The sequence below is a fragment of the Platichthys flesus genome, chromosome 9, assembly GCF_949316205.1.
Source record: "Platichthys flesus chromosome 9, fPlaFle2.1, whole genome shotgun sequence".
In the NCBI taxonomy this organism is placed as follows: domain Eukaryota; kingdom Metazoa; phylum Chordata; class Actinopteri; order Pleuronectiformes; family Pleuronectidae; genus Platichthys; species Platichthys flesus.
This window is the reverse complement of record NC_084953.1, coordinates 20,683,611-20,711,554: the sequence shown is the minus strand read 5'-3', so window position 1 is coordinate 20,711,554 and position 27,944 is coordinate 20,683,611. Positions and strand designations below refer to the sequence as shown.

Sequence of the window (27,944 nt, the reverse complement as noted above, 5' to 3'; positions counted from 1 at the left end):
TTTAAACTGCTGAACCTGTTTCAGTCAAAAACACAGCTCATCTTATGTATAATGTGTGGTTGGTTAAATCACGTGGATCCACAGGTTGAGGTTCAATAAGTGAGCCACAGCATTACGCCCGCAGCGTGTGACATGTGTCAGATTTAACATGGCAGTGACGGTGTATTAAACACGGTATTAAAGCGTAATGAAGCTGTGGCGCTGTGACTCTTCGCCATTGGATGGAGCTGCTGTGTCGTACGTCCGACCACTTATGCAAATCCGCTCTTCCCGAATATGGACACGGAGGAATGAAGTATGGAGGAGGAGGCGAACATGGAGGACCGAGGACCGTGAGAGCGCCGCGGTGCCGTGAGACTGTTTTTTCGGGGGGTTTGTCGGGAGAAAAGTGGATGTACCTCCGGCGGAACTTTTCAGCGCGCGAGCTCTGCGGAAAGTTAGTTTTTTGTTGAGCGGACAAGTGCGTCGAGGCGGAGTCGGTTGTAATGCGGTGAAGAGAGGAGCGACTCGTTCTCTTTTCCTCGGGGGGACTACACAGCAGGGCAGGGGGCTTGTGCCCTCTCACCATCCCGACGCGATGCCGTGGGTCAGCGGCGGGACGCGGAGAGAGAGCTCGGAGCTGCCGCTGCCCGCGGGCTGGGAGGAAGCCCGGGATTACGATGGCAGAGTGTTTTTCATCGACCACAACACCCGGCAAACTTCGTGGATTGACCCCAGAGATAGGTACGTGAGGCCCGGGAGTAGTGGGATCACACACACACACATACACACCGAGTGAAGTTAATACAACAAGACCCCCCTCACTAAAACCCCACAGGGCTGGAGGAGGAGATGTCAGGGCGGCTGCAGGGAGGGGAGGGGGCCGGCTACAAGTGAAGGAACCAGTTTAGTTGAGTTTAGTTTCCAGGGCTGTTGTGGATCGCGGAGCCACCGCCGATGAATCAGCTGAGATCTGGCAGCAGATCATCGAGGCCTCCCCACCTCCTCAACAAGTTCCCCATGCAAACACGGGACGTGACGCCCACGGTCACCCACCGAGCAGCTGCTCCAGCCACCGCAGTCCCAACATGTCTCCTCTTTAACCCTGAAATATCACGGTTTTCCTCCCGTGTAGCAATGACACGGGGTTAGACAGCAGCCCTCGGTCTTTCCGGTTTGTTGTGTGTCAGATGATGGGTTTGATCAGCTCACTGTGCTTACACTGCTCACCTGGGTTTCCTCATGCCTCTCTCCTTCACGAGAGAGGAAACCTTAATGTCTGAAGACCTCAATGATCCACACTCATCATGGAGCTCCGCAGATTTATGACTTCCAGTGACCTGAAACATTCCTGGTTCACACACACCTAACACAGAGACCTATTGTTACCCAGCTCCCCTTTCCTTCTCACACACACACACACACACACACACACACACACACACACCCTGGAACCCTAACACATCTCTGACGTCTCTGCTCCATTCTGCCACAAAACTCCTCTCAAAATGACCCTCAGTGTGTGTGAGGCTCTTGCTGCATTTGAGAATGGAGAGTGTAGCACAGGCAAGAAACTCCAACTCCCAGAAATCTTTGTGTAAAAATGCGAGGAATGCTCGCTGGGCCACTGGGAAAAGCTGCAAGGATGAGCTTTTTGTGAGGGACTGGGATATCAGCAACCCAGAAACCGGCTCAATCAGGCATTCCCAGCAAACTCTGTGAGATTACTTGGAATTATTTGAACTCGGCTGCATTAAGAGGGGGGAAAGGCAGAAATCCACAAAAACAACACTCCCAAGTATGGAGCGGGGACACCAGTGCAGTCTGAGTTTCCATCTCCCCGAGTAAACCAGTCTGCTGGTTGCTGCACACAGCACATTTTAAAGCAGCTTTCTTGCAGTCGGCTCCAACAGTAGGAATGTAGTAGCTGCATGTAATCTAGATAAGAGAAACCTGATTTCCTTCGAGGCCCCCTCCTCCCAGCAAGATGATTAACCATTGTTGGGTGAAGCTGATAGCAGGCTTCATCGTTTGAAGGGGGAACTGTGGGGTTTATGTTTGCACGACAAAAGAACATTCTCAGCAAATTCTGGTGCTGCTCAGTGATTTATAGGTAAATCTGGGTCAGAGGAATGTCTGTCACCACCTGATACTGTCTTTCCTATAGATCACGTTACTGCACGGCAGTAAAAGAAGGCTTTCTGCTAACATCCAACAGATACAAAAAGGTGTCGGTTATTCAGTCCGCCTTGCTGCACAAATGTACAGTAGTTCCTTCCATCCACTGCGATTAAATGGCCTGTTCGGATGACCCTTGGGGATGGCAGGAGGAGAGCGATAAATGCATTAATGATCTTAATGGTGTCATACTTGTCCTCGTCAAGGCACATTGTGATAGCTGCTCTGTTACAACACAAGTACAAAGGTATATGTAGTCAGGCACTGTGGCCAGTGATATTTAAATACCAGTGAGGACTGAGGTGATCTACTTACAATACCAGCATATTCTGTCCTGCGACAGTTTTGTCATGAATCCAAATAAGTTTGTTACACTTATCAATACAACATGTGATGTCAAATTTGGTGTTTTGCTCTGTTACGACATTGTATGTGTTTAACTCGCTCATGTACTCGTGCCATCATCCATAAAGTTGTCACTGTCCATGCAGACAGTCAGACATCATAGTTACAGCTGCAGTTGTGTGTTACCCATAAGTAGCATGCAATGCAGTTCTCTCTCTCACGCTCTAGTTCGTGTACCTGTCACTCACTGTTATTATTACCATCAGCCTCCAAAAAATTCCATATAGGTCGAGCTGTAGAAAATATTTTGAAAATGCTGATTGGCATTCCCCGAAACCCAAGATCACATTTTTAAATATCTTGTAATGTCAGACCAACACTTTACTGTTATGCCACAAACATTTTGCGGTATTATTGCAAAAAACAGGGCATCAACAATTACAAATATTAGTTTCAAGCAGTTAAAACCTGTGGATCAGTTGGAAAATGTTGCCCTGCCAGTGTTTGTTAGACCATGGTATTTTGTGTTGGAGACTATGATGTAACCAGTGTAAAACTATTCTTATTTGGCAGGGATCAAACTGTCATATTTTGGCCATAATGTGGTCTGTGTATGATGAGGAACAGCTGCATAAGGAGCTCCCCTTCAACTCCTGATTTGAAAAACCTCAGGTACTACCATTCTGTGACCTGACGTGTCCGCACACCCTACAGCGAGCTCTGTCCCAGAGAGTCAACTTGGCGCGGAATTATTGCTCGATCTCTCAAACACAAGAGGCATTGAGCTGAAACATAATTGTCAGTGATGAACTTGAAATGGTGTAACGGCGCTCCATATCGGCTAGAGTTCAAGTTCGCTGCTGCTGGTACTGCAGGCAGTAGAGGGGCTGGATGGAGCTGTTTTGGTTAGATGACAGCGTGTAGTGAGAAATTAGATGGGTGTGTGAAATGCTGTGGAGCATCTATCGGTCAACACATGGCTGGCACCAATGCAGAAGAGCAGAATCCTGTGTTTATCTTTAATCTGACGTGCCATAACTTCGAAGAAAAAAATGTAGGGTAGAATAAAGCTCTTAAAACATTTCTCTCTGTAAACCGTCTCCGTCCACCCATCCTCGTTTTTCAGTCACCCTCGTTGATGAACATGTCTTCGAGGACGGTGGATACCCTGACCAGCTCGGGGCGGCCCTGCCAGCTCCTGTAGATAAGCCGAGCTGCTCTGTGGGGCTTTTTTGTTACAGTGGAATGAGCGTTATGTCAGGCATGCCTACGCTAATGCCCCAGGGGCTCTGCTCGCTCGCGGCCCCAGACAAAGCAGCAGAAGGGAGGCAGTTCCCACGTGTCTGCCTCCTCCTCTCCATCCTGGGCCCTGTAGGCCTCCTTTATTAGCTCTGTTATGCAACAGTCATGGCCGGCCTGCCGCTCAGCAAAGGGAGGCCTTTATACTTGGTCACAAAGCACACCAAATTCAATTATTCTGGAAAGGGTGAGCTGTGTTTCCAGCACCGAAAGGTTATTCACATGCGCTGAACCCCGCTGTTATTTTGCTTCCCCCAGTGTTTTCATTATGATGGCTCTTTTTTGTCTTTTGGTGGGGGGGGGTTGCGAACATGCCATTGCTTGATCTGGTGTCATTTTGCCGTATGTGTTTTCTGTGTTCTTTTTCACGAGCAGACAATGTGCTTGTCTTCAGCTTTCACCTAGCTTCCTTTAATGACAGTTCAAACCACTTTCCTACAGCAGTTAGTGTTACAGGCGTGACTCCAGTTCATCCAGCTGATAACCTGTGTTTCTGGATGATTCATACCAATTAAAAGACTTCTCAATGCTCTGATGCTGCTTTGCATCGGTTATATGTGTTGATGGAGCTGAAGCATCTGTAGTCGGCAGTCAGCCGATGTCATTTGTTTGGGTTTTATGTGTATATTGTGAAGAATGCTACCTAAACAGGACATGCCTAGCTCAGCGGAGCAACCTCGAGCTTTAGGCCACCATTGTTTTGTTTTGAGTTTTTTCCAACTATTGTTGACAAGACGGGTGCATCCGGTAAGCTGTGTACATTTCTGTACGTTCCTTCTTCTTGGTATAAATACACTCGAATTCAGCAGCGTTTCATCTTTTCTAGTAGTTTAGTCAGCTCATATTTTTAAGTGACTTCCCTTTCAACTTATTCAGCATTTATTTAACATTATAAAGCATTAACACTCACATGTATAAAAATTACAATAGTTATGACTGATTTGTGGACAATTTAAGTGTTTATCAATGTATAGCATTTGTCAACAACTAGAATGGCACTCAGTAGTGTGCATACCGCCACCAAGGCCCAACAGTCCCTTTGTGAAATCACATTTTGATCCAGATGTTTATTTGTATCTCCACTAAATTGTGCTTAAATATCATAAATATCAGTCCCCTAGATAAGGTTGATATGTTTCATCAAGGTGCATGAACTATTCTCTGAGAAATCATTGTGAATATTGAAGAATACATATAATATTGAAGAATAAAACAATTCCTGGATGGGCTTCCTGATCCGGATCTGCACTAAAACTGAATGAGTTCTTTCCTGACCTGTACCACATCCTTTCCCCATGTTTTGTGGTAATTCCTCCTCCTAGTTGTTGCGTAATTCTGCTATCTAACTATCTAACAAACAATCAAACATCAATGAAAACAGTACCTCCTTGGTGGAGGTAATTAGTTTAATAGTTGAGACATTTTCTGTTAAATACCCTGGACCTGCGTTAAGTCTCAGTAAGTGACGGTTTCTACACCAGCATTGAGTTATAGATACTTAAAGACTCAGTGTGTAACATTTTTTGACATCTGGCGGTGAACTTGCATTTTGTAGCTGAATACCTCTCACCTCACCTCGCCTACCAAACATTAAGGAGAACATGTTGCAGCCTTCAGTTGTCCTAAAAACTCAAAAGGTGTTTAGTTTGTCCAGTCTGGGCTACTGTAAAAACATGTCGGCCTCCGAAGAGAGAAGCCACTCCCGATGTAAATATAAAAAATGAAAATTCTAACAAGGTTATGTTTTCATCTGCATCTGTCTGTTTGTTAGAAAGATTAAACTGACACTAGCTGACAGATAACCATGACACTGGGTGGGAGGATGTGGTATGGGTCAGGGGAAGTTTGGTTTGGATCTAGAGGCAGATCAAGGATTTTTCAAAATGTTCAATGATTTCTCCGACAATTATTAGTAAATCTTGATGAAAAACATCAGATATGTTTAGGGGGGCTGTAATCTCTGAGTGGGTGTTCTTTGCTTTATTGAATTCAAAGGTACTGTTTAGCATTGATGCACTCTTTTGAATTCTAGTCAAACATGTGGTGCTTTTTTATTTTAGTAATAATTTGAAATTACTCATGCGTGACTTTTCTTTCAGCCCATTTCCCCCTGCTGCCATGACAGTTTTACTTTTGGACCCAGCCCTGCACAGCTCCTGATAAGACGGGCCCTTCCCATGTGTCCAGACGCTGTCTAAATGTGAACCGAGACAGGGATGGTGGTCTACTTATAGAGACCTATTTCTATAAGATTCAGCACATAATGGGAGAAGCGGGTGTCTGACCGTCTGTCAGTCCGTCAGCTGCTTCAGGCCTCGGTCTGAAACGCAGCACCAGGCCCTCAGAGAGGCTGGACATAAATGACATTCCTCCCAAAGTTGTTTTCACATTTCTTTTTTAACACAGAAAGGAATTTTTAGGCCAACAACAGTGGCCTGTGTGTGTGTGTGTGTGTGTGTGTGTGTGTGTGTGTGCGTGTGTAGTGTAGTCGACTCCTCATAGGAGCTAACTTTATGGGAAGGAAAACAGGTGACATTTGTGCTGCATATTGGAGTTAAAAGGGGAACATGCATATTTTTCTGTTCTTGCCTCGTGCCTGTCCACAACACTGTTGTCGGCGTCATCACATTTGTTGTTTTTCGGTCTCATGTGCAATGCTTGTCATCCAGAGGTCAAGCCTCAATTCTTATTTGTAGACCTCAGCAGCTGGTTTACTGGAGCGATAAAAGACTCTCAGTGGTCTGATGAGTTTGTTGATTCCTTTTGAGGCGCCCCAACCTCGCAGTCTTCCGACGTGGTTGACTCTATCTGGTGGTTTATCACTCCAGTGTTTGGTTTATTTATACAGTGAACCATCACACTGTTAAACACCAGTGTCAAAAAAGACATCCCATGTGAACTCCTTTGCCGGGAATCTTGCTTTGGGGCTGTGGTGACTACTCGTCTAAATTAACACATTTGGTGGTGTAATGGACAACAATCTTAATTTGATTTGAACTGACTGAACTGTATGAAGGCAGCTGCAGCAGCAGGGGCGTCTTAGAATTGTGTTGGGAGCTTCAAAACATGTGGCGGTTACTTCTTAGTGAGCTCATTGTGGGCAAGCTGAAGAATAGTAGCCCATATCCAGAGTATTAAATATCATCTTCTGTAATTGAATGTAACAATGAATATTGTTTCGACAACAATTAGGATGTTGGCACATCCTAATTGTTGTGGTTGAGAAACAAAGGCCGAGGGGTCTGCTTTTGATGACCAGCCCAGACGAGGTCCAAGACTCCAGTTTCACATGCCTTTCCAATGCAGCCGCCCGTCGCCAGGCGAAGGGGTGGGGGGGTTGGTTACAGATAGAAATACCCTCTGGGACAATTAAGGATGGCACAGATTATTCTAGATTTAGCGAATGTCTTTGACAACTAAATATATTTTTGCTGGGAAGTTGCGAGACACAAAAAGGCCCAGCAGCATTTCAGTCCTCCACAGCTGAACATACTTGTCATTCTGTTGGTCTATTTAAGATATCTGTCTCATTTTCTGTTTCCTTTCATACTGGAAGAGGATACTGGAGACTCTGTGTAAAACTGTACATCAAAACTTCAGCTCTTAAACCAAATTCATTTACTATTGGCAGAGAGGCTCAATCAATTAACAGATCTTATCAATACCATGTATTTTTCACAAATGAAAGTATTCTAGAAGTGTCATTAATTCTGAGAGCATCTGGTCATAAACCAGATGATCTGATGGTTTATGACAAACAACTGGAATGTTTGAACGAATTGCGCTATCAATAATCAAGGGATAACCAAAGTTTTTATGGGAATGACGAATGTGTGTCCAGCAGTTCTTGAGATATTTCAGTCTGGACCAAAGTGGTGGACCAACTGAGCCCCAGACTGACGTCTCATCCAGAGGACCATGCTGCCAGCCGAGCTGAAAACTCTGTAACAGTCACTGCCAGCACCTGCTGCAGACTCACAGTAATTCTATAGGTGCTCCATCATAATCCTACAGCAATAGGGTTATTATAGAAATTTGTTGTATGCCTTACATAGGAGAGCTGAGATGCTGGTTTGGAGTGGCAAAGTAAAATATGAAGTTAATGTAAACTAATGTGTTCAAAAAACGTGTTAATGGATGGATACATAAATTAGCTTACTCAAAGATTTCCAACCCAACTTTTTTGGCAGTATCAGAGGCATTTAGGATGCTAGTATCAGAACATCTCTAGCGGTGTAAGATGGGTGTTAAACTCAGTTGGGGAAATAAATATTGTTGACAGACAGTTCAGGGTCGCTGTGTCAGGTCCAACAGGAGTGTGACATCATTATTTTTCTCTCCGAGCCGCTCTCAGGGAAAACACTGGTTGATGGAAATGATCATAAAAATGAGTTATGCTTTTCTGCGTAGTGCAGATTTCATTCAGTTCAAAGGGTTCCATCAAAAACACTTGTAAACCAAGTGTGACTCGTTGTAGTTTTACGATGATTTGGCGGCGTCCTCCCCGCTCTCTAAATGTGTGTCAGATCCCTCCTCTCCTGCTCTGTGCTGCTGTGTATCCTCCTCTCTGCGAGTCTGCTGTGCTGTGCACTGTGCAGCGGTCAGAGTCTCCCAAGACATGACTCGGAACAACACAGGCTGCTGTCACAAGACTGCATAACAAACCAAACATTCACATGTTGGGATTCAGATCTGCAAGAGGACATGTTTTTCCCTGTGTCTCTCTCTCTCTCTCTGTCCCTGGAGAGGTCGAAGAGCAGTTCAGGACTAAACTCCAACTGACGTCACTTCCAGAGTTTTCTTTGTGGCCTCCCCTCTGTGTTCTTCCAACCATGTTAGCTCAATCAAATATATATCAGAACTCCTGTAAACAGCTATTATTACTCACCTTTAGTCCTTATTTACATAAAAACCAACAACAAAGGTGTAGCTGCCTGCTCTAAGTGTTTTTTAAGTGTTTACAAATGCATGTAGTGTCAGGACCTATATTTACTTTAAACAAACACTTGAAGCCAGAGAAGAAGGGGAGTGTGCTGGTGTTTGCCTTGTCCTTGTGCTTGGCTGCACATGGCTCATGTGAGAATCCTTGTTACACACTGTCTCCCAGCCGCTGACCGTCTGCAGACGTGTAGGCTCAATCTGTGCTTGTATAAACAAATAATCTTTGGGGGAATATGAGGTTCGTTTTCGGGGTCATTATCAGTGCTTTTCTAGAAAGAAGGGCTGTCAACTTGGTAAAAATTAAAAACAAAAGGAAGTGGATCTGCTCCTTTATCTAGATCCACCCCAAAATTCTGTGGTTTCTTGTGGGTCCATGTCCCATCCTCTTCGGAATTCCATCCAGTAGTTTTTTGCAAAATCCTGCTGACACACAAACAAACACACCCCAAAAAAACAACCGACAGGCGGGAAAGCATAACCTCCTTGGTTGAGGTTGAGGTACCAATCATTTTTGCAGTTCAGAAATCTCTTTTACTTACCATAACTACAAGGCAAATTTATGTCGCTCACATGAAGCCACCCATTCATATAACCTCTATGAATGTGATTCATTGATTTACCATAATATCTCAGTCTATGCATTCTCTCACAATACCTCCATCCATGTCAAACATAGGTCAATGAGGATAGGCCTTATATCCTGAAAAATTTAAAATAGTTTTGGGCACCCTAATTTCTCACCTGGTTGAGTTTTTGTGTTCTCTTGCTAACTAACCAACAGACTTAAATGAAACAAACAACCATCGGTGACAATGTGATCTCCATGGTGGATGTAAATAGTCTTAGTTTAAGGTCCAGCCTTACATGCTAAACTGCAGGTCAGTGTTGTAGCCTTTGGAATTTTCCAAAAATGTGTGAAATGCAAAGGGAGTTTATTGAATTTGAGGCATTGTTGAAGGCCTTTTTTTACGAGCCTATGTGATTCATCATCAGCCAAGACTCTGTTCAGTCCATCCTAATAGCATGGAAAGTGCTTAGAGAGGCTTTTCCGAGCGTTTCGAGAGAAGAGGAACATATTCTGTGTTTCTTGTGTTAGTGGCATTTGGCGTTGACATGGAGTGAAGTTTGTCCTGAGCGGCTCCGGAGAGCAGAGCTGCTGCCGCTGCGTCTGTCTCCTGAGGAATGTGCTATAGAATACCTCAGCTACTCTCTTGGGGCCATCCCCTCATTGTATGCAATAGCTCACCAGGATCAGGCCTTGTGCACTGTCTGCATTGTGAGCATACTGTTGAGGACAGGGTCACTGCCCCTGCACCCTCCACCCTTTTTTTCCTGAGTTGATTGATGGTAATCAGACAGTGCGGCCAGTGGACCCACTGGTTCACAGCTCACTGATATGTGGAGATTAGTAGAGTTAGTTATGTGAAAGCCTGATGTCATAAGCGCTGCCCTGTCATAGTCAATGTTATAGCCTGACATAGTGTGTGCTGATGAGTTCTGCATCCACACAAATGGTTTATTAATTAATTACATGTTACAAGTTCAGCCGGCAAATTCGAGCTTTGGCACAGCAAGTAACATTTTCTAGAATTTCCCTGTGACCAAATTTAAATCTGAACAGACTTTATATTGAGTTTGATTTATGAGAATATCTGCCCTTCACAGGAGAGAGCAACAGTTACAACGGAAATCATAGATGTATAAAGAAAAATCTTCAAGTTTAGTTTACAAATTTATATATTGAAAAATTTGATATCAATATAGTTTAACCTCACTTAACCGCTGATCACACTTTATTCAAAACATTGAATAATATCAATTCTCAGTTTAGTAAATGTGAACACTTTGTTTATCCGTAAAATCTATAGACAGGTTGGTGTCCTGATCACCTGAACCAATGTGGTTCTTCCCTGAGCAGCACTGAAATGAAAATCTTTAACCTTGTGAATCTGACAGTCTAGTTCCTTGTTTGAGTTTGTGCTGTGAGACAAAAGGAAGTCCAGAAGAAATACTGTCTAGAAAAAAAAATTGCATTTTGCTTCTTTCTCCTTGATTAGCATAGAAAACATCTATTATAAACATGAAAAATGAGGCACAGCAGAGCGCTAACAAGGAAAATGACATAATGTGGGAAATGGGAAACCACAGCTCTGTATAATAATAAGAATTTAGTAGATTCCAACTGTCTTCCTGTAAATCCACTGATGCTGTATAGTATAATTATCACTACTACATCATAGTTTTTATGGGTGCTATTATCTTTGATTAATATTGATGAAGATAATGATGATGGTTTCAGTACAATGAAAAAGAAAGGGCGAGTTTTGAGTCCCTATCAGGGAAAGCATAACGTTGCACATTCTTTTTTATTAGCGTGGCTGATATTAAAGTGGAGATGTTCATTCCGTGGGGTTACTGTTGCACTCAATGGATTTTAAATCATTTCAGGATCACTAAACCATTGACGTTTGCCGACTGTGTTGGAGATGAACTGCCTCTCGGGTGGGAGGAAGTTTATGACCAGCAAGTGGGAGTTTACTACATCGACCACATCAACAGTGAGTACAGTGTTTGAATACAGAAATATCATCACATAGGGCATAGAGTCTTTAAGTCTCAGATTTCTGTGTTTTAATTTTTTCTCATGTGGTGTACTGAGTCGTTTTATCTCAAAGAGGCCACAACAGCCCTTTCAGGCATTTCAGATTTTTATTATCACAGGTCTTCACAGAAATATTTGCCTGTTAATAACCTTTGTCGTGTTCTGCTTTCAGAGACCACCCAGATAGAGAACCCGCGGACTCAATGGCGGCAGGAGCAGGAGCGCATGCTGAAGGAGTACCTTGTGGTGGCCCAGGAGGCCCTCAAAGCCAAGAAGGAGATGTACCTGGTCAAGCAGCAGCGTTTGGAGCTGGCTCAGCAGGAAATGTTGCTCTTCCACGAGCTCTCCGAGGACAACCGCTCCATCACCAGCAGTAAGGCTTTATTCACACTGTGCTATGTTTTCGTTTTAAAACTCTGCTGGGGTCCACACTACTCCAGAGTTTCAGAGCTCTACAAATTTGTTTAGTTTTAGTTTGAAAACTATCGCACACTATTGTAGTCTGGACGAGCACAAATGGAAACGTTTGGAAATTTGGACATAGACTTTCACAGCAGCCTGCCGATTAGGTGTTTTCCGTCACAATGAAGCCATTGCAAAACAAAATAGATAATGGATCACAATCCATTAGTGAATCAAGCTTTATTTATATCGCACCATTCAAACAAATCAATTGCAGAACAAAGTGCGTTACAAGCGATTGACAAAATGTTGAAAAAGGATTCTTCAGCTCAGAAGCCAGTCCACTTATAACTGTTAAAGATAAAAAAGTAAATGATTATGTAATAAATAAGATGAAGAAAGAAATTATTAAATGTATATAAAAAAAGTATATAGTGCGAATTGTAAAAAGCCATAAAAATGCCAAAAAACTACATGAAAGTCAGGCTGAATTTTACAACGATACACCTGCTTAAATGTGTAGGATTTAAGCAATCTGAGCCAATTCCTATGTCCAATCCCACCCTCCCTTTAATCACCTCCACCCAGTTTACCCTCCTGACTCCAGCCAGCTGTCTCACACAAAGTGTCCTAGGGGTGTCTACAGCCAGTGAGGGCATGAGGAGATGATACTGAATCTCCCCTTCAGCTCTTACTATACCAGGTTCACTTTAAAATCATCACTATTCACTACCTGCTAATCACCCTTTGTCCTTCTCTTCTGATGTGTTCACAGCGCTCTCTGGCTCGTCCTCGAACGCGAAATATGACCCTGACCAAATAAAAGTGGAAATAGCTTGTAGACGAGAACGGGTAAGTCATTATCGGAGGAGAACAATGGGCTGCATAGAGGGGCCCTTTTGGGCAGAAAGGGGGCCGGGGTGTGGCCCCTACAGGATACTGTGGCTCTGGCTTGGGGCCTCGGAAGGATGAGGATGAGATCACCATCAAAGGGTCAGGCAGAGGCTACTCACATGACCAAGTTGGACAATTCTCTGAGATCAGTCATATGGATGAGGGTGTTTCCTGGATCAGCGACATTTGTCCCTCAGGAGCGGTTCTGAGAAGATGAATCAGACTTGGTCGTAATGTTACAATAGAAATCTGTTCAATGGAAAAACTCAGAGCCAGTGTTTCATAACCTCTCTTAATCTTATGATGATAATTTATTCATAATTCAACAAATCCTAGAATTGAAGCTGATTTGGATAAAATCGAAATGCCATATTCATTATTTAGTATGTAAAAACGCTGCCACATCCACTATCCTAACTTTGGTCCATGGTCATCTCAGCATCAGGACTGTTATAAGCACTTAATTCAGCTTGAATGAAATGATCATTCACAGAAAAACTTGGCCTCTAGCGCTTGTCAGGCAGCGAGCGCTCATGTTTTTTTGGGGCGTAGATTCGACGAGAGGGTATTTCCAGTATTACCAACCCAAGCTTTAACATTAGCATGTTAGCTTTGACTCTGTATGTTCGCCTGTTAACATTAGCACGTAGATCAGAGGCCACATACTCTTAATCTTGTTTATATCCGCCTGGCAGTTATATATGTATGGCACATTAAGTCAAATACATGTAAAATTATGTATAACATAATGAAACTGATGCTAAACTTTTTAGAAACTTAAGACAAAGAGCATATAAACACATTTTGTTGGATTCTTCATTCATAAATAATATTATAAAAGTATAATTTTACTGAAGGACACATTGAGGTGATTCTGCACTGCACTCCCACAAAATTGTTGGACTTGAAGGTCCCCATTGAAGGAGTAAACCCTAGTGACATCCCTGAAGAATAATTATCTTAAACTTTAAGGAAATCTTCAGAGCCACTGACATGAGGAGTAAATTGAATTGATGACTGAAACTAGAAGATAACCCCTTGAAATGTCAACAATAGACAACACTGACAAGATTCTCATCTCTTTTTTAAGATTATGTTTTTTTCAAACTTAAACCCAAATTGGAAATGATTTTCCGGGGAGAAAAGCCTCAACGTGTGAGAGTATATGTTGACGTCCATGTTCATCTCTGTATCAACATTGCCAGACATTCCTGTATGTTAATAGTCATGACTAAGCACTTTTGGCTGGTGGTGGTGGTGAGAGAAGCCCATTGTGCGCCATTCTAACGCAGTGCTGGGCCTTGTGTCCGCAGCTCTCCAGACTGAAGCAGGAGCTGGCCCAGGTGAAGCAGGAGCTGCAGTATAAGGAAATGGGAGTGGAGACCCTGCAGGAGTGAGTGTTCCTCTGCCGCTATGTGTCCCAGTCCCACCCTTCCTCCCATGGCTGTTGCCCCCCACCCAGTAGCCTGTTCCCTTTTTTTTATTCCCTCTCGCCTTCATTCTCGTCCTTACTCTTCTAACTCCAACTTTCTGTTGTTCTTTTTCTTCTGTACGTGCCTTCATGTGCTTATCCAAATTATTTCATGTTGTATAACCAGGTTATATATAGTCTTCACCCTTTTCAAATTATTTTGCATGGTTTACAATTATTATTTAGTATATATATTGAAACTGTTAGACATTATTTAGAAAGTTATAAAGATTTGGTTCAAAAAGCTTTTTGAAATTACAGGATAGTAATGGAATAATCAGGAGATAATCTTCTGTTTGTTCGGATGCAGTCCACCATTTGCCTTTAGTTTGTGTTGGTATTTAAACACACACACACACACGTACACACATACACACACAGTGCCTTTCTGTGCTGGGAACATTTGAGAGCGGATCCAATGTTAGAAATAGTTGCTCCACCTCTCAAAGTTAAAAAAGAGAGAAAGAGAGAGAGTTTGAGAAAAGGCAAATGGAGGGAGTTTTTTGATGGAAAAGGGGACTCCACCTCAGGAAGAGGATGCACCAGTGGAGTGCAGGGAGCCAAGGCTCGGCCTGGAGAGGAAGTTGCTCCATGGAGAGGGGAGGGGGGTCGGAGGGGGGGAGGTGTGGTCTCGAGAACAGTTTAAAAAAACACTGAGATATCTGGCAGCGAATTCCTCTGCACTTCCTGAGTCCTGGCAAAGAGTCTCTTATCTCTTAGGTAATACGCAACTCGAGTGATTCCCAGAATAGCCAGGAGAATACACAGCTTGCAGAAAACATGGACGCATACTCCTCTCAAATTGTTTCGCCTGTGTGTGTGTACAAGCTTGTATGTGTGTTTATGCCTATGTTTGCCTGTGTGTGTGTGTTAGTGCGTTTGCGTGGCCTATTGTTTCTCCTGGGTTGGTTTTTGCCCAGTACGTTTGAGGCCAGGAGGAACCTTGTGTTTTTTGTTTTTTGTTCTTCTTTCAATCTCAGTTGTTGTCAGCAACAAAGCTAATTGTTCTCCACGCCACGACGCATCAGATAAAGCAAATGAGCAGATTCTAATGTCAACAAAAATTCACCTTGCTAATTGTCACCGCTTGAACAAAATAATTCAGGAGTTGGAGTCAGGAGTTTATCTCTTTTGGACAGTTTGACGTTTGAGCACCTTTTCTGTCGCCATTCTACCTCATCTTGACCAACCAAGTTTCTCAAATGTTCAGAAACTTCACACACTTTCAGTTATTAGACTTTGTCAATAGCAAACACCTCAACTGGTGTTAACTGGGCCCTAATCATGGCAAATATATTGTTTGTTTAGAAATAGTAAAAGCATATTTACTACTTTACTGTACACAGGGTGGGGGCCTCAATACAGGCAGGCACTGACAGGGTGGGTAGTGCTTTTTTTTCCCTTTTTTTTTTGCTAAGCACATAAACTCCCAGGCCCTGCCAATAGGGGTAGGGGGAACAAAGCAGGACTTGTTTTGGGAGGAAGAGGCAGGGTCGAGTAGATGAACAGTACCTGCTGTTGAAAGAGAGTGAAGGAAGCGGGCTGCGGTAAGAGCGGGGGCCTCGTGCCAGGCCAAGTGATGGAGGAGGCACGATGCGGCACTCCTCCATCCCGCAACCAACCAACCAAACAAACTCACCTCCTCCCTCCTCCTCACACTGACACTGAACAACACAGGTTATGATCAAAGCAGTGGAGCGAACGGGCTTCGTTGATTTGTTTTTTAAATTTCATAATCCATACACTGTTTAATCCTCATGTGAGTGGATTGTTAAACTTCAGATTTCTCTTTGCTGACACTCGATACCAGGGCTCTAGAGTCGGATTTCACCTTTAGTCTTTGAAAGCAGCACTAAAAATCCTGAAACAATGTCTCAGCATGTGCTGAGACATTATTCATTTAAAAAGAATTGATTCTACATGCTTCTGCTGCAAAACTCAACCTAAGTGAATGTAAATATTAAGATATCATACCCAGCAGGGAGATTTTCGATTTTCTATTTAGTTACCGTAGGAACTCACTCTGTGAACCTAACCTGCTCCCTTTCAGCTTTTCTTCCATAAACCCAGAGTTTCTCTCTGTTCACATCCTGGATTCATCCTCAGCTCAGGGTAAAATCTAAACGCTGTCCATTGATATAATTGTTAGGTTCTCAATCATTTCCTGGTACATTACTCTAATAATCAATTTATAAACAATGTGAAGCTTCAGACACATCAGACACTGACATCTGTCACGCTGACGGAAGACTGCCGACAGTGATCAAAAGCTGCAAATAGTCTTAAAATAGAATATTATTATACCTAAGAATGTATGGATAATAAATATATTGCCAGGTGCACCTTGTCCCTTCAGGTCACACCTAAATAAATATATTTATTGTCCATTCAGCTAATTCAAGTCTTTTAAATAATGACTGAATGAACTGAACGGTAAATCGACCTGATCTGACCTAGAACCATCATCATTTAAACATCTATATCATAGAGTCGTTGAATACTTGATCAAAGCCAAAAATGTCGTAATTATTAATTTGAAAAAGGATAACTGAAGGAAAACTTGGGAAAGAAAGTGAACCCATGAAGTAATGTATTTACTAAGTAAACATTAAAAAAAGACCAGATACTGATGTTGCATAGCAAGTTAAACTTGTGCAGGATTCGTTTCAGTAAAATTAACAATTGGAGTACAACACTTGATGATAACTGATCCTTGAGGCTGTAGGTTTGGGTTTCAAAAGGATGAGTTCCATTATCCACCTTCTAGCACCAAGTCAAATAATATTTAAGTAGTTTCACCTCTGGGCTTTGACATTCAGTGGCCAGCATGAATTGTATTCTTAACGTGTTTTTGTGTCACAGGATTGACAGGAAGATGTCCAACAGTCAGACAAACTACAAGCTGGATGAGGCTCAAGCCATCTTCAACGAGTTGCGGAGCATCAAGAAGACCATCAGCACGGGCGAGAAGGAGAGGCAGGACCTCATCCAGGTAGCCCTCTCTCTCTTTTGTCCTTTAAAGATAACCTCATATCCAAACTTTACTCCTGCAACATTTGTCTGTAAAATATTCTATGCTGACCTCTAGTGTCTGTCAGCCTCCACTGTTCGGCTGCTTCTCATCTGCTTGGTGTGAATCACATTTCCAGACACATGAATCACCAACCACATCTCAGATGATTGAGTAATATATAATGGATATTAGATGATGATTCAGTTTGATTGTCAGGCCACATTTACTGAAGCATTTTCTCCTGTTTATGAATTCGAGCTGGAGGCAAATGACACACTCTTACAGTTCAAATAAATGTTAATGTGTGATCCCGTAAAAATCCCCTTTAACAATTGCTCCTGGCAATTTACACAATTTGTTGCTTTTGTCATATCACTAGGATAAATCATAGCGTTCTGTTTTGTCGTATTATGATGGATAATCCTGATGTCAATCACTGTTCTATCCCACAGAGCCTGGCAAAGCTGACGGTGAACCTCCAAAGCAGCGACTCAGTCAGCGAAGTGTCGAACAGCACTGGAACTGTGGGCAACTCGTGCAATCTGCAGCAGTACTGTGACACCGGCTGTCAGACCGACATCATGGGAGAGGTGAGAGGAACTGCTGCTCCTCCCTGCCTCCCTCTTGAATACAGGGAGGGAGAGTCAAAGGAGGTGGGAGGTAGCGATGTGAATGGCAGTTTGTGTCAAATGTTTGATTGAATGATAACTGGCTCATATGTTAATGCATAGATATAAAACTTATATTTTTAGATTCAGTGTGACTTGAACTTCTGGGAGATATCTTTATTAGTGTATCAAAATCTTCATCAATACAAAAAAAATACAGATAAATCTGAGTAGATATTGCAGAAAATAGACACTCCTGGAAACTCACATTGTTAAATTTCTTCTTAATCCAGTGATGATTGTCAGAACATCAATGTGTTTATTCCAAACAGGAACTTCTTATAGTTAATTTTCTAAACTTTATTAGTCAAATATGGGATCAATAAATCAGGGCTCCAATTGTTGACACTAAAAGAAAGATATGCTCAAATGTTGACCAGATAAACTACAGGAAGCTCTTCAAACTCCCATAATACCTAATTTCTCTCTCTTTTTTTAGTATGGTTCCCAAGAGTCCTCACAATTGGTGGACAAAGTGAAACTCAACTGGCAATACGAGGAAGCTAAGAAAAAGTAAGTGTGTCCGGCTGCTTGTTTACCAGCCATAGTACTATGACCCACTAGCAGCACTGAGTCACGAGCCCCGTCAGTCCCCTCTCGTTCCCCGGCCCTGCACGTTGTCCAGTGGGAGTAGGTGTTAGGAGTAGTATTTGCGTCTGGTGGCCGTGGCTGCTGAGCGGTGTCTGGCCCGCCGGAATGAGCTGGGTGGTCACATTCTTGCCTGGCCACGCTGCTGCTGACTGTGTGCCGCCTTTGTGTGCGCGTCCAGAAAGCGGACTGCCCACCGCCTGCCTTAGTGCACACCCTGCTCCTCCGCAAGGTGGTTTAATGAACACACTCTTTGGTTAAATATAGCTCTCTCTTATAGCACAGGCCAAATTACATGATGGCAAAATCAACACTGAATGAAGCCTGAAGTTCTGTGTAATTTTGACATGCAGTCACTCCTGCATTAAGCTCAGGTGTGGTGTGTCATGAAGGACGTTTGTTATCTAATGATGGATAGACTCCCAGTTGACATGCTATGTTCCAGCTGTGAGCTGCAGCAGTGTGAGGATAACTGCAGCAGCAGCAGGCCCCGTATTATTACGCTGGCTTCTTTTTTTTATACAAGATTCATGTTGCTGTGGTGACCCAGCAACAGCAATGCCAACCATGACATCAGAGAGGGAGAACGGGAGGGAGGGAGGGTGAGAGAGAGAAGGGAGACCTGTGGAAACTTGCATGCTCTGTCACTGAGTCACTCTGTCTGAAATCCAGGACACATAAGCACAGTTATTTCATCTGAGCTGAGGGTTTTGCTCTCTGAGATCCCACTCAGCTCTGTCTACATCAACGTCTGTGTGCCGCTACACACCTGAGAAGCCACTGATGCAGCAGGTCGCCCACGTACAAAATAACAATATCATTATAGTCCAAGTGTCAGCTTGGCTCCCACGTGGCCTTCAATACAGCTTTGTTATATTCGTTAGCAATGTCTCATATAATAAAATATAACATTAATACGTAGCCATTTTTATCACCATCCATAAGAGTTTGTTTTTATCTGTGTTTGTTCTGTTGTAGGATTATGCAAAAACTAGAGCGAAGGAAATTAAATGCTTGAGATTTATGCAAATATGTTGTTGCCTCTGCATGCGAACGATGACGTGTGTGAAGGTTGCTGATGAAGTGTGTGATCTGAGCTGAGGACGAGAGCTACAGTGGAATGAGTTTTTACAGTGTTGATCTTGGCGTCTGAACTCTGTGCTCTTTGTACTTGAGTCACAGTGCCAGGCACATTTGTCCTCTAGTAATGTTTTATACAAACAAATGTTTTAAACCAAGTAGACATGGCAGGTACTTGCCCAACTATAAATGTTATGTGTATCCATTGTTGAACAACTTCCAGGTGTGGGGAGATAATTGAAAAACGACCCTTCCTGTACTAACCTCTGTGCCGTTCCCTCAGGGTTCAGAGCATACAGCATCAGCTAGCACAGCTGGACAGTGAGAGCTGGTCGGGACGGGCAGAGGCGGACCGCGACCGGGACTTTCTGCAGCTCCTGCGCGAGAAGGAGGCCCTTCTGCAGGAGATCATTCTGGTCAGCAAGCAGCAGCACCCTCCTGAGACGCTTCTGCAGCTGGAGGAGGAGCGCTCCAGGCTGGAGGAGGAGGTGCAGAGGGCCCAGAGCTCCCAGAGCCAGGGAGCCAATCAGAGGTCAGAATGGTGACAGCCTGTGTTGTCAAATTTTGTGTGAAGGCTCCCGGCTAACAACAACGTCTGTGTTAGCACAGAAAAGTTTGAACTGATGTTTTTAGTGAGAGCAGTGTTTTCCCTAGGATTATTTTAGCAATGGGGTGTGGTCATAATAATCTCTGCATAATTTCTTAAGATATTCACCAAAATGTTGAAAGACGCCCTATCTTGCATTGTTCGAGAAGGAGAAAAAATGTTTTTCTTGGATCGCATCCCTGATCTGGATCTGCACAAAAATGTTACGGTTTCTTCCTTGGAACATGGCCCCTCCCTCTACAAATTGGATGGGAACCAGTTGCATAGTTTTAGTGTAATCCTGCTAACAAAGAAATGCAGGTGAAAACATAACCTTTCTGTTAGAGTTTAAATACATTATATCTCCCTCAGGATCCTCAAGAGATATAATGTTGATGATCTTTGTTTTCAGTTTCAGGCAGAGCAGCAAACCAATGCATGTACGATTTTTTAAAGCACTGCTGCTCTACAAATTGACAATATCTCATCAACATTTCTCCACCTAAAGGAAATTTTAGATCTGTAATAGCCTGGCACTTCAAGTCAATTCAGGAATTTGCCTTCTGAAAGAAGTTGAGTGCAAGTAGTGCAGTGGTAAATAGGGAATTTACAGATCAGAGATAGAGCCGGGGGCTGGGCCATAAATAGCTTTAAAAGTAATCATTCAATCTTAAAATCAATCCTAACACAAGCTGAATGAATGTGAAAAATAAAACAGGTATGATCATATCTCTTTGATCTAGTTAAAATGCTAGCTGTAGAATTTTGTAATGACTTCATTCATTTCTGGGTTTTCTGATTAAGACCAGAAAAGGTGAGGTAATAAAAGCATGAATGATCAGTTTTTCATCTCTAAAATAGAGATGCAGAAATGGTAGAGAGTGACGACTCATTAAACTTTGTCAAACTCAATTTCTCATGCATGGATGTGTAATTCATGACAGGATCCTGCAGCAGGAGAAGAGGAACATTCTGCTGAGACAGCTGGAGGAGGCATCGCGTATCACCACCTATCTCCACACGCAGCTGAAGAGGTGCAGCTCACACACTCATTCTTGAAGATGGTAGCTGATCCTCTTCGAAGCTCTCTGTCTTTTCTCATGTGTCTCTTACCTGCTTTTTCCCCAGCTGGTCGGCCAGTTCTCTGACGGTGTCGTCCAGTAGCAGTCGGGGGTCTCTTGCCTCCAGTCGGGGCTCCCTGGCCTCCAGCAGAGGCTCCCTCAGCTCCATCAGTTTCAGTGACATCTACGGTCTCCCACAGTATGAACGTCACGAGGGGTTGGGAGAGATGCTAGATCCCCACCAGCGCTACCTGCTGCCCCCAGAAACTGTGTCCAGAGACTGTTCCATGTTCAATCCTGACCCTCTGACCCAGAGCAAAACCAAACGCTCCCATGACACCCCGCAGTCCCTCGCCTCCCTCTCCTCCCGCTCCTCGCTATCCTCCCTTTCACCACCCAGCTCCCCTATGGACACACCCTACCACTCTGCCCCTCAGGACTGCCCCCTCACCCAGATGACAGAGGAGTACATGGAGCAGGCCGGTCGTGGCCTTTTAGAGGGACTGCGGGCACAGTCGCAAGCCCTATCGCACACGGCCATGTTGAGTGGCGAGGACCCCGCCTCTGTGCATCAACTGGAGAGCAAGAGTCACAGAGACACCGGCGCTCCGGGGGCTTTTACCTCTACAGGCAAGTTAAAGACTGCCGCTCTTTCTCTCAAACATGAAGGTGACCTGACGATTAACTGGGTGTCTTTTTCTCTGAAGGAGTGACTCTGAGAGGAAACAGCGCCAACAGAAGTGGCAGGAGGGCCAGGAGAGTCTCTGCGGGAGTGTCTGAGGACGCGCTGGCCACAGACAGTGGGGTTTTTGAAGCCTGGGGTCGAAGGTGAGAGGATGTCCACCCCAACACTGCTGAATCAGAACATTTATAGACAATCTTGATGTTGATGCTCCAAGACATGAGTGCTAAGTAGTTATTACCACATTATTTCACGAGTAAACAATAGTTAAAGGTGGGACCACACCCATGTCCGAACGCCTTACCTGTTGAGTTTTAAGACTGAAGAATAGTCTGTATTTATATAGTTAGCAGTCTTGACGACCTGTCAAAGCTCTTTACTGTAGAGTTTTGACGTTCACCCATTCACACACACATTTATATTGTGCATCTATGTGCAGCACTTTCTCCGTCACACAGCACAAACCACAGTCACAGCGATAAGGGGAAATTCAGTGTCTTGGTCGGAATGGGGTGACTGACCGACCCGTTAGAGGACGACCCGCTCTACCTCCTGAAACAAAGCTGCTCCAGTTGTGATGCTACCACAGTGACACTATATGTCCATAGAAAAACCGACAGACACTTCAAACCGCCTCTGCACTGTTTCCCACTACAGTTCATGTCTACAGCTCGGCATTTTGCATTGATAAGGTTTCTGGAACAACTGTGCTACCTAGTGACCGAAAAGAAAACTGCAACTCCGAAAGTAAACGCCTCTGTGTTTGAGGAGTTGTAGTGGAGGGATTTCTGTTTCCTGTCCCAGTGGAATTTAAGTAATATCACATTACACAGACAGTTGGTTTAGTGGCCCGAAGAAAGTAGAACTTATCATGGTGTTTGAGTCCCAGGAATATCTAAAGTTCATTAAACTAAAAGCGAAACCGTTTGTTTATTTCTCTCTCTGACGTTCCTCCCCCAGGCCGGAGGAGTCAGAGGAGATGTCGTACATGAAAGAGCTGACATCTGTGAGCGACCCCGCCCAGATCCAACTGGGACTGCTGTGAGTAAACTGTTTGTGTAGACTGCATGTGGGTGGCTGCTTGTTCCCTGTTAAAATCTAACTCTACATCCTCTGTTCATCTTTCCTCTCTACAGGTGGGAGTCTAACTCTCAGTCTCTACGACTTCACCTGTTACAGCTCAAGAACCTAAACAGGTCCATTGTGAGAGATGGATATAAAGTGTGAGTACTCTAGAGTTGATGTTGATGATTAAAGGTTGATTCATGCTGCAACTATTCCTTGTGGCGTTCTTTCAACAATAGAAGTCAAATACTTTTCAGATAGTTCATCCTGAGCCTTGGTGTAGCTCCACATAATGATGTTGAGCAAATTGTTACTGACAACCAGTGACACATTTATGTTTTTCTTTCATCGAGAGCTATAAATCTCATGTTGTGAAATATTGCTCTGTTCACGCTCAGGTATGTGAAGGTGCACTTGATTCCACTGGACGCCGGCAGGGCCTGTGCGTTTTACTGTTGTACAGCGTTGGAGCCGCAGCCCCAGATGAGTTTCAACGAAGGCTTCCGCATTCCTGTCCCTGCAAACGCCCTGGCGGTGTGTGCCCTGCAGCTGTCGGTCTGCTCGCTGGGACCTCAGGCTCAGGAGGAACTGATGGTACTGCTGAAGAATCTCAGATGCAATGATCCTGCTGATGTCAGATTCCCCAAATCATCCGAAAATTCAACGATTAAACTGTCTGTGTGAAAATGCAGGGTACGACCCAGGTGAGCCTGGCAGATTGTGAAGGAAGTGCAGAGATGGTTTACCACTGGCTGCGAGTCCAGATGTTGAGTGGGACAGAGTTGCCGAGGCCTGACCAGAAGAACCTCTGCCATCGAAGACAGCAGGAAGGCCATGAAGATGAGCAGAGGCCCAGAGCCATGGTAAACCCACACACCTGCACTGTGTGCATGATGACATGGAAAGTGATCTCAGGTGTTGGCACCAGAAGAAATGGAAATGAAGAAGAACATTGGAGGGTGTAGCCCAAAGTGCTTGACAGAGAAATTTGAAATGAATATTAAAAAACGAAACCCATGACTTTTACGATCAAAGAAAATAATAAATACATAAAGAATTTAGGATTCATTATTAATAATATTAAGAAGCTTGAGTGTTACTCTTGTGTAGGAGGGTATGGCTGTGGCTTAGCAATAATAAGGGCTGTTGTACTTTATAAAAAGATCTCTGTGGCGTTACATATATGCAAATAAAATAGGACCTAGACAGGAACCTTGGGGTACACTACTAGAGAGTAAAGCAGATCATTGCTAAAGTGTTCTCATTCAGCTTTTCGTTGAGAATATTTACCTTAAAGAGACATTTTCCATCTAGGAAGGTTTCATGTAAAGATACTTTGGAACTGAAAAGACAAAAGTAAACAGTAGTTAATGGAAAATATACATAAAGACAGCTCAGATAAGAATGTAAACCATGTAGAGGGCTTGGCTGTGCACCAGGTTGTGCTAAACTTGATCAGGAATAGAACGTTACTATCAAACACTTGTATAAAAGGATTTGTTGCTTTAAATACCTGCGATATATTGTAAATCCTATCAGGCCCTTGGGAGGAATTCCCTGTCATGCTGTTGCTAAGCAGCTTTTAGCCTGTGGTCCGTAGTTGTGGAGCTCGTTAAATTGAGTATTTGACAAGAATGTGTCTCACAAACCAAGCAAGCCTTCACGTCACAGCTTCAAGCTACTACTCCCAGAGGAGAGAGGAGGAATGTCGGCAGTGTGAAGTTGGTGATAGTTTGCGATGTGACATTGCAGGATTCTTTGTGCACGGTGCTGTCACGTACCAGCACCACCCATCTGGAGGAGCAGGGCACTGGGCTGGAGCTGCAGAGGCTGGAGAAGAAGGACGAGCCAGGGGAGGTGGCATCTGAGAGGTGATATTCTTCAGCTCGAGACAAATTATCTCCTGTCAAACAGAAAACAATCTTCTCTCTGCCTCCAGCATGAATTCATTTTCGTGACAAACAGTGTATTTTGCAGGAGCTGGCAGGCAGAGTCAGTGGACAGTGGCTGCAGCAACAGCACAGCATTCACAGCTCCCTGTTTAGAGGGACTGTGTGCTGAGGGCATCTGCATCACCACTGGAGGGCGCTATGATCAGACAACAAGCAAGCTCTGTACAGTAAAGGTAAGAGAGGGCAGTGGTGGGAGTGTGTAGCTGGTCAGTCTGTGGTCCAGATGCACAAAACTGTTCCTGATCCACAGGTGGAGAAGGCCACCATGACAGAAGGCCTGTTCCCGGAGCCTGTGCGAGTTCGGCCCAAAGAGAGGGGAGGACGCTGGGGTCACGCCTCCCCCTTTATGCGCGGCAGCACCATTGTTCGCTCTCAGACCTTCTCCCCCGGGGCTCGTAGTCAGTACGTCTGCAGGGTAAGTTTTTGCAAAAGGGGGAAACTATTACAACACCCTTAATTTGCAGTCTGCCAGGACAACACTGTTATCAGTTTCTTTTATCTGACATTTACGACTTTGCTGTAAATATTTGTCGTGACAGCCCTGTGAGAATCTCTACATGTATTCTACCTTTCAGTTATATCGCAGCGACAGCGACAGCTCGACGTTACCAAAGAAATCGCCTTTTGTCCGAAACACCTTGGAAAGAAGAACTTTGCGATATAAACAGGTAGAGTCTGACTTTTGCTCCTCAGGAATACATGTCACAGAGGGTTTAGGATTGAGTTTCTGAGGTGTGTTTGTTTGCGTGAGCAGCAGTCATACCGCTCCTCCCTGGCCGAACAACCCACCCGTACCTCCCTGGACCTGGAGCTGGATCTCCAGGCCTGCAGGACGCGTCAGAGACAGCTGATGGAGGAGCTGGACGCCCTCAGGGAGCTGAAGCTGCGACTGGAGGAGCCGCAAGGCAGGGAGACCACCGAGCTCCCCCACTGGGCCCTGAGGGATGAGCGATTCCGCTGCCTGCTCAGAGAGGCCCAGAGACAGGTGAGACTGGAGTCTGCTACGGTTATGCCACACATGAGAGTCGGCCTCAACCAGCAGCGGTTGACTGTGTTGTCGCTCCGCAGGCCAGCCAAAGCAAGCAGGAGCAGCGTCAGGAGGAGGCGGTGGAGAGGAGGCTGAGGAAGGCTTCCAAAGAGGTTCTGCAGATGAGGGGACAGAGTCACAAGGAGCCCTTGCCTGTGCAGACATTCAGGTTGGGATTGGTTTGACTACCAGTCAGCTGTCACACTCTTAAGAGCCTTACTTCCCTGGGTCACAGCGAAACGCCTGAGATGGTTTGTCTAGAGCTTCATTAATGTGAGGCCCCAATGTGGATGTGATGTGATTTCAAGGTCAAACCCTTCACAGGAATGTGGGACTCCATGCACACTCCCCTCACCACATTTGTTAAGATCAATTGTCAAAGCACAAATAATAAAATAAAATACAAAATATCAGCATACTGAAGATTTTCAGATGCAGAGAAAGTTATTTTCAAATCCATGTTTGTTTGGTTGCTAGAGTTCATCGTCTGCCCTGCCTTATCTGGCATACCTGTCAGTCAGCGAGACTGTGTGGAAAGTATTTACAGGAGAGTTTATTGCTTTGTTTGCATCACTATGAACGTGCACGAGAACAAACAAACGAAAGAACGATGCCCAATAGAGCTTCTTGAGGTCAGGAGGGGCGGGGCTTGTTTGTTTGTTGCAGGTTTACTTGCAAACAGCCAATGATCCAATACTCTTTAATTTACTAGTGTTAGACTGGCAATCTCGCCATTTGAATATGTGATGTAGAAATTACACAATTGTTCTGTCCACTATGCCGATGGAGGGGTGGGTGAAGTGTTTGAAATCCAATACAATTGAAATATGATACATTTTTGCGCGCTTTGCGTGTGGATCACAGCAGACCAGTAGTGGTGAGTATATAACGAGTGAATTTTCATTTTTTGGGTGAACTATCCCTTTAATTAACAAACTGAAACTGATAAAACTGTTTTTTTTTTTCTTTTTTCCACAGAGAGAAGATGGCTTTTTTCACAAGACCAAGGTTCAACATACCTCCTTTACCAGCCGACGATGTATGAGTGATTGCCTCTGTATTATGTGACTTAACATGAAGTATTTGTCAATTTATTTTTCTGAGCTCATGAAGTACAAAGTTCTTTCTACCGAGGACACGTGCGAAGCGACACGCAGGTGATTTGAGGATTAGAAGGATTCACATTTTCAGACGTGTGTGTGTGGCTCTCCTTCAGAACACGAACACTCTAGACACAAAGCTCTTGACAAACAACACAACTGTTCATTTCCTCTTGGGGGGGGGGGGGGTAAGACGCCTCTCACAAGGAAACAGAATCTCTTCACTCGTGTCTGAGTTACTTCTTTTGTTTGTGCTTACAAAAAGGCTGGAAGACGGGATCAAAAGTTGGTTTGGACAATTTCACTGTACTGTAACTTATTTTATAGTACTTTTCCTTGAAGGAAATAAAAAAAAAAATTGCTTCCTCCTTTTTAAGTGTATTTTGTAGCTTTGAACAAATAGCACTTCAGTGTTTTTACATGCAGTAAAATGGAGCTATTGTCTGATTTCTGTTACCTAATTCTTAAGAATTATTTACATCCAAATGTCACTTTGTAATCCACTTTTATTACTGATGTCATTGTTCCTTTGTTATGTTATTAAAATTAATATTATTTCATGTACTTTTCAATATATGGATGAATATATGAAACACTGTATTCAGATTTTTTTATGATGTCTGTATGAACATCTGCAGTGTTACCTCTTGTGAAGATAAAACAATTAAACCATGTCTCGACGCTTCGCTTTTTATCAGTGACGTGTCAAACGCAGGTGACACAGGATTTATTCAGTGATGGAAGTCTGCAGGGATGAAGAGCACATCACATTTTGCATGCACATACATTTTGATGAAATGCGTCACAGTGTAACACATCTTTTTTTTTTCTACGACCACAAACCAGTTGTGATGAATGATGACCCAATTGACTCTGAACTTGACAGTTCGTGAGAAGGCCTACCACAGCGCCAGCAGATAGCCGTGTCAGCTACTTATCTACATGTCACATCCTGTTTGAGCATTGTCAAGTAAGCCACCAGGTACCGGGAAGAAGTTTAGTGTCACTACT

At 43.9% G+C, this 27,944-nt stretch overlaps 1 protein-coding gene across 2 annotated transcripts; it reads left to right on the top strand.

Moving 5' to 3' along the window:
* The first annotated feature begins 284 nt into the window (after positions 1 to 284).
* Positions 285 to 27,607, top strand: wwc3 (WWC family member 3). 2 transcript variants are annotated; one of them, XM_062395133.1, is made up of 23 exons: positions 285 to 723; positions 11,191 to 11,300; positions 11,517 to 11,717; positions 12,522 to 12,598; positions 13,954 to 14,033; positions 16,974 to 17,103; positions 17,577 to 17,714; positions 18,232 to 18,305; positions 19,744 to 19,992; positions 20,991 to 21,080; positions 21,175 to 21,737; positions 21,815 to 21,935; positions 22,750 to 22,830; positions 22,926 to 23,012; positions 23,253 to 23,448; positions 23,547 to 23,717; positions 24,607 to 24,725; positions 24,832 to 24,979; positions 25,057 to 25,221; positions 25,382 to 25,474; positions 25,561 to 25,791; positions 25,875 to 26,002; positions 26,812 to 27,607. In XM_062395133.1, the coding sequence occupies exons 1-23, from the start codon at positions 578 to 580 to the stop codon at positions 26,876 to 26,878; spliced, it is 3,465 nt and encodes a 1,154-aa protein (XP_062251117.1). In that variant the 5' UTR covers positions 285 to 577; the 3' UTR covers positions 26,879 to 27,607. The 2 variants fall into 2 exon arrangements, with proteins under 2 accessions (XP_062251117.1, XP_062251116.1); XM_062395132.1 differs by having other exon boundaries at positions 24,820 to 24,979.
* The last annotated feature ends 337 nt before the right edge of the window (positions 27,608 to 27,944 follow it).

Excerpts from the sequence above, each read along its gene's own strand:
- wwc3 (XM_062395132.1), top strand. The coding sequence starts at position 578 with ATGCCGTGGGTCAGCGGCGGGACGCGGAGAGAGAGCTCGGAGCTGCCG. Across the intron at positions 11,718-12,521 it reads CAACCGCTCCATCACCAGCA|CGCTCTCTGGCTCGTCCTCG; the intron begins GTAAGGCTTTAT and ends ATGTGTTCACAG. Across the intron at positions 22,831-22,925 it reads CAGATCCAACTGGGACTGCT|GTGGGAGTCTAACTCTCAGT; the intron begins GTGAGTAAACTG and ends TCCTCTCTACAG.